Source organism: Heptranchias perlo, chromosome 16, assembly GCF_035084215.1.
Source record: "Heptranchias perlo isolate sHepPer1 chromosome 16, sHepPer1.hap1, whole genome shotgun sequence".
Classification (NCBI taxonomy): domain Eukaryota; kingdom Metazoa; phylum Chordata; class Chondrichthyes; order Hexanchiformes; family Hexanchidae; genus Heptranchias; species Heptranchias perlo.
The window spans coordinates 2,745,528-2,750,634 of record NC_090340.1 but is presented as its reverse complement, the minus strand read 5'-3'; the positions used below and the strand labels follow the sequence as shown (position 1 = coordinate 2,750,634).

At 42.6% G+C, this 5,107-nt stretch overlaps 1 gene segment (V, D, J or C); it reads left to right on the top strand.

Annotated features, from left to right (window-relative positions):
• The first annotated feature begins 347 nt into the window (after nt 1-347).
• LOC137333225 (Ig light chain C region-like) lies at nt 348-4,539 on the top strand. The segment is given in 4 exon segments: nt 348-647; nt 2,357-2,470; nt 2,928-2,971; nt 4,143-4,539. Coding segments are annotated over 4 exon segments (474 nt in total).
• The last annotated feature ends 568 nt before the right edge of the window (nt 4,540-5,107 follow it).

Here is a 5,107-nt window from a genome sequence, read left to right as displayed (position 1 = left end):
AAGCACAATGCAGCGACGGCCTCAATGTCTACTAGCACTGAAATACATTCTCCTGTTACTGCAACGCGGTTGGCGGTTGTGAATCATTTGCATTTTAGTCTAGAAAGTTATGGGAAGAATCTTACTTCGAATTGTTCAGTAATCAAAGTGTGAATTGGAATCATCTTATCATCCAACAAGCAAATGGCGACCTTGCTGACCCAGGAAATTTCCTGTCAGTGGTTATCTCTGCACCTGTGACCGAGAGTCACGCCGTTATATTCAAGAAGACTGAGCGCCAAACCTGACTAAATCAGCAGAGTCCAGACAATCAGTGTATTTTCTGTCTTGTTCCACAGCTTCCCCAAAACCCATGAGACTGTCCCGCAAAGTGTCCGGAACCAACTCATCTGCTCTGACTCTTGTGTGTGCAACGGCTGAGTTCTACCCGGAGTCTCTCACCTTCATTTGGTATAAAAATGACACCAACATTGTGATTGGAATCACCACCATTAAAAAGCTGAATTTTGAGGGAATGTATGAAGCTTCCAGCATTTTGAAAGCGACAGAGCCAGCCCAGAGCGGAGTTGTGTATACCTGTGTGGTGTCTCACCCCACACTGCAGAGTCCAGCCGTGGCTGTTTACTTTGATTCCTCATCTAACCCAGGTAAGATGCTAATATTTTTACAGATATTGGCAGCCATAATTCAATTTAAATCTGCTTTATTTACTCTCAATCATTTGTGTTTCTGACATGCAAGGAAGATGATAGTGGTTGTTGGATGCCAATCATCTCAGCCCCAAGACATTGCTGCAGGAGTTCCTCAGGGCAGTGTCCTAGGCCCAACCATCTTCAGCTGCTTCATCAATGACCTTCCCTCCATCATAAGGTCAGAAATGGGGATGTTCGCTGACGATTGCACAGTGTTCCGTTCCATTCGCAATCCCTCAGATAATGAAGCATTCCGTGCCGGCATGCAGCAAGACCTGGACAACATCCAGGCTTGGGCTGATAAGTGGCAAGTAACATTCGCGCCAGACAAGTGTCAGGCAATCGCCATCTCCAAAAAGATAGAGTTTAACCACCTTCCCTTGACATTCAAAGGCATTACCATCGCTGAATCCCGCACCATCAGCATCCTGGGGGTCACCGTTGACTAGAAACTTAACTGGACCAGCCACATAAATTCTATGGCTACAAAAGCAGGTCAGAGGCTGGGTATTCTGCAGCGAATAACTCACCTCTTGACTCCCCAAAGCCTTTCCACCATCTACAAGGCACAAGTCAGGAGTGTGATGGAATACTCTCCACTTGCCTGGATGAGTGTAGCTCAAACAACACTAAAGAAGCTCGACACCATCCAGGACAAAGCAGCCCGCTTAAATGGCACCCCATCCACTACCCTAAACATTCACTCCCTTCACCACCGTTGCACCGTGGCTGCAGTGTGTACCAACCACCGCACTGCAGCAACTCGCCAAGGCTTCTTCGACAGCATCTCCCAAGCCCGCGACCTCTACCACCTAAAAGGACAAGGGCAGCAGGCGCATGGGAACAACACCACCTGCACGTTCCCTTCCAAGTCACACACCATCCTGACTTGGGAATATATCGCCGTTCCTTCATCGTGGCTGGGTTAAAATACTGGAACTCCCTACCTAAAGCACTGTGGGAGAACATTCACCACACGGACTGCAGCGGTTCAAGAAGGCGAATCATCACCATCTTCTCAAGGGCAATTAGGGATGGGCAATAAATGTTGGCCTTGCCAGCGACGCCCACATCCCATGAACGAATAAAAAAATACAATTAATTTAATGAGTTTTCATTTAAAGGTTGTTTCTATTTGCAGATTTGTAAAACGCATAAATAAGTTAAACGTCTCCCATCAGAGGAATGGAGTGTAATCGGTAGAGATTATAATGATAAACTGAATTAAACTAATCTTCATCCGATTCAATTCCTCGTTATTTAATAGAGACAAAATACATGGAATGCCTTTTTCTAATTAATTTACGCATTTCCCTTTATTAATACCCTGCCGATCGAGGTCAGTCCCTGTGTCAGCGCTCTCCGTGAGGCATCACCCAAGGATGAATAATGCGGCTGCAATTTGCGCCACAGTCTTCTTAGCTTCAAAGTTCACCATTGTCGTGTCAACGAAAATCGAAAAATTACATTTTGCCCCTGTAATGCAGACAATTTACATGCCGGATTCAGCTGAAGGGAAAACAATAATCAATACAACTCTGTTTTATACATAGAAGTAAAGCAGCTTGCCCAAGTTAACAGTCTCAGTCCTCATGCTCTGCCGTGGAGGCACTGAATATATACATCATGCAACTAACACATTATTATTTTTATTATTATTGTAGACAATGAACACATCCCCCATTACCTACTGATTTCTGGATGTACAGGGGGTGCACTGATATTTCTAGCCCTCGTCACCGTCATTGGGAAGAGTTACCAACTCAGTAACTGTAAAGGTAAGGAGCCAAATCTGCAGTTTCATTGTAATACATTTGTAATAAAAAAGGGAACAATATGACGCCGGGCAGAGGAAGGCGCGTTAAAGCTGCAACAGGAATCGAATTCTGTTGATATGTTGAACCGCTTTAACTGGTTCCATGATATGAAATAGATGATTTGTACAAGAGGCATTCAAATTAACTTAAAATAAATGATTAACGAGACCGATATTTTCATTTTTCGGTGGTGTTTCCTAGTTACAATTCAGTAATTCCCTGTGTTATGGGCCGAATGCATTTCCGGAACTTTAATTCAAAATTGTCCAACGAAGGGGAGGAGTTGCGATGAAATTTTCAAAACTTTTCATGACCTGTAATCCTTGAGACGTTATTGGCTGAGACTAATTCGGATTTGCCTGCTCTCAGTGGTTCACTTCCTGATTCATGGTCAAAATTAAATGTTGTATTTCATTAGGCGCACGCAGAGACGAAGAGGGATCTCAACAATTCGAAGAACGGGTGCGTTTCTCTCGTACATTTTCGAAAATGCTCGATGTGTAAAAAGAATGTGATCCAAAACTGAGCATGTTTCATATCTGTGCCTTATACGATTACCCCGTATTTTGTGCATTTCGATTGTTGCTAAATGTTTATGTTTATGTTCATGTGCACGAGGGGCCGCTGAGCAAAATCAACATATCCTTATCATTCCCAGTACTGGCTTTAATCGTTCCCAATCGAGTACAGCACGGGTGGATGCTAACGTATCTCTGCTTTTCCATCAAATATTCCCAGAGCAGCTACATCACGTTTTAGATACAGAGTAAATCTCTCTCTGCGCTGTCCCATCAAACATTCACAGGACAGGTACAGCACAGGTTAGATACAGAGTAAATCTCCCTCTACACTGTCGCATCAAACACTCCCTGGGCACGGGTTAGATAGAGAGTAGACCTTCCTCGACGCTGCCCCATTTCACACCCCGAGGTGTAGTGCAATAGTGTTAGACATTCCATTATTCTGCTTCAATAATATGGCTGAAGCTCCACCTGATGAAAAGCACGACAATTGGACCGTGCGTATTATCCCCACTCTCAGGCCAACTCATCACTGGCTTCTCTGAGTGAAGTCAATAATTCTTCTTTGTCGATGTTTAATCCATTGTAACTTTGATGCTGTAAACCACAACACGACCAGTTCGATCGAGAAGGTCCAAGAAATGGAAAGTCATCTCCAATCCTGACTGCACTCAAACCTCAGGTCCTAAAGCACGAGTTCACTGCGCCATCTAGTTCTTGTGTTCTCAATATCGAAAGGACACCTCTTTGTGTGTCATTGAACCCGTGTCTGAGGAACAAATTCTGGGCACAAGGCAGTTGCTCACTGAGAGTAGAAGAAAATTATTCTGTTTTTCAGTGTCTAAGAATTATTTCAATTCGAAGGATTGTAATGAGATTTTATTACACATCTCGGTGATTGTAAGGCGCTCTGAACAGGCGGAAAATACTGTGCAGGATACGGCCAGAACTAAAAATTGCGCAATTTGAATAATAATATACCGATATTTATATATCCTTTATTCAAGTAACATATTTGATGAAACTTTAATTTAGTTACAGCCGACCGCGTTCTGTTCCTCTGCTGACTATTCCAGATCATGAACTAACCGGAAAATGCTTCGATTTTACAGACCATGGAAGAATGCAAATAGACTGCTGTAGATGGCATTGGTTGTAACCACAGACGGAAACCTAAAGAGAATGAAATGCATAAGTGAATCAATAAGGAACGAACCGTGGGTCATCTAACAGAACAAAGAGCGAAATAAGGTTAATCGTGCACGCAACATTTTACTGGACCGTACGGGCCGTCTCTATCCCTATTAAATATATAGAAAAAAGACCAATCCGACAGTTCTGTCAATCTCAAATTAAAATAGAATATGGTAGAAAACCACAATAGCATCTGACATCAATGCTCCCCATGAGGCGTTCCATCACAGGCTTCAACCTAGTTTGTTTATCAAATGCTGATCTACTGTTTATTTCTCGTTAATTGTAATGTTCCGATGTGTTTATATTAACATTATTGACGTGCTTTCTTGACTTCCGGTCAAGGGACAAAACTATTAAAATATAAAATGCAATGTTAGCAAGCGGCACTGTCTTATTTTAGAGATCTCCAGTTAATGTCAAAGTCAATATGTTGTTCCTTGCTAATAATTTTTAGTTTAGTCTTGCGTGAATTAATTTTTAAAAACATTTAGCGTTCCACAAATAAAACTTATGTTTTTCAATGTAAGCATATAATTGCTGGGCAATACAAATAATGTCTCTATTTATGCCATCCATGTTGGATTCATGCCTTACCGGGGCAGATATAGGTGGCAGAGTAGTGCTCCCTCTATTCTATCTCAAAATATGCCTCGCTAAATCACCAGGCATAACTGTGACATTGGCAATTCCTGCACCCTCCATTCGTGTGCCCTTTCAACTAGTTTACCAATTCAATGTCAATTTCATAGTGTGGGCCGACACTTGCTGGGAACTCAGTAAAATAACATGCTGTCCAAGAACCGCACAACAGGCAGACTGGAAAGGCGTTCAGGATCAGTCGGTATAGCTTCAGTCTCAATCTAGAGGTAAAGGGGCCGTG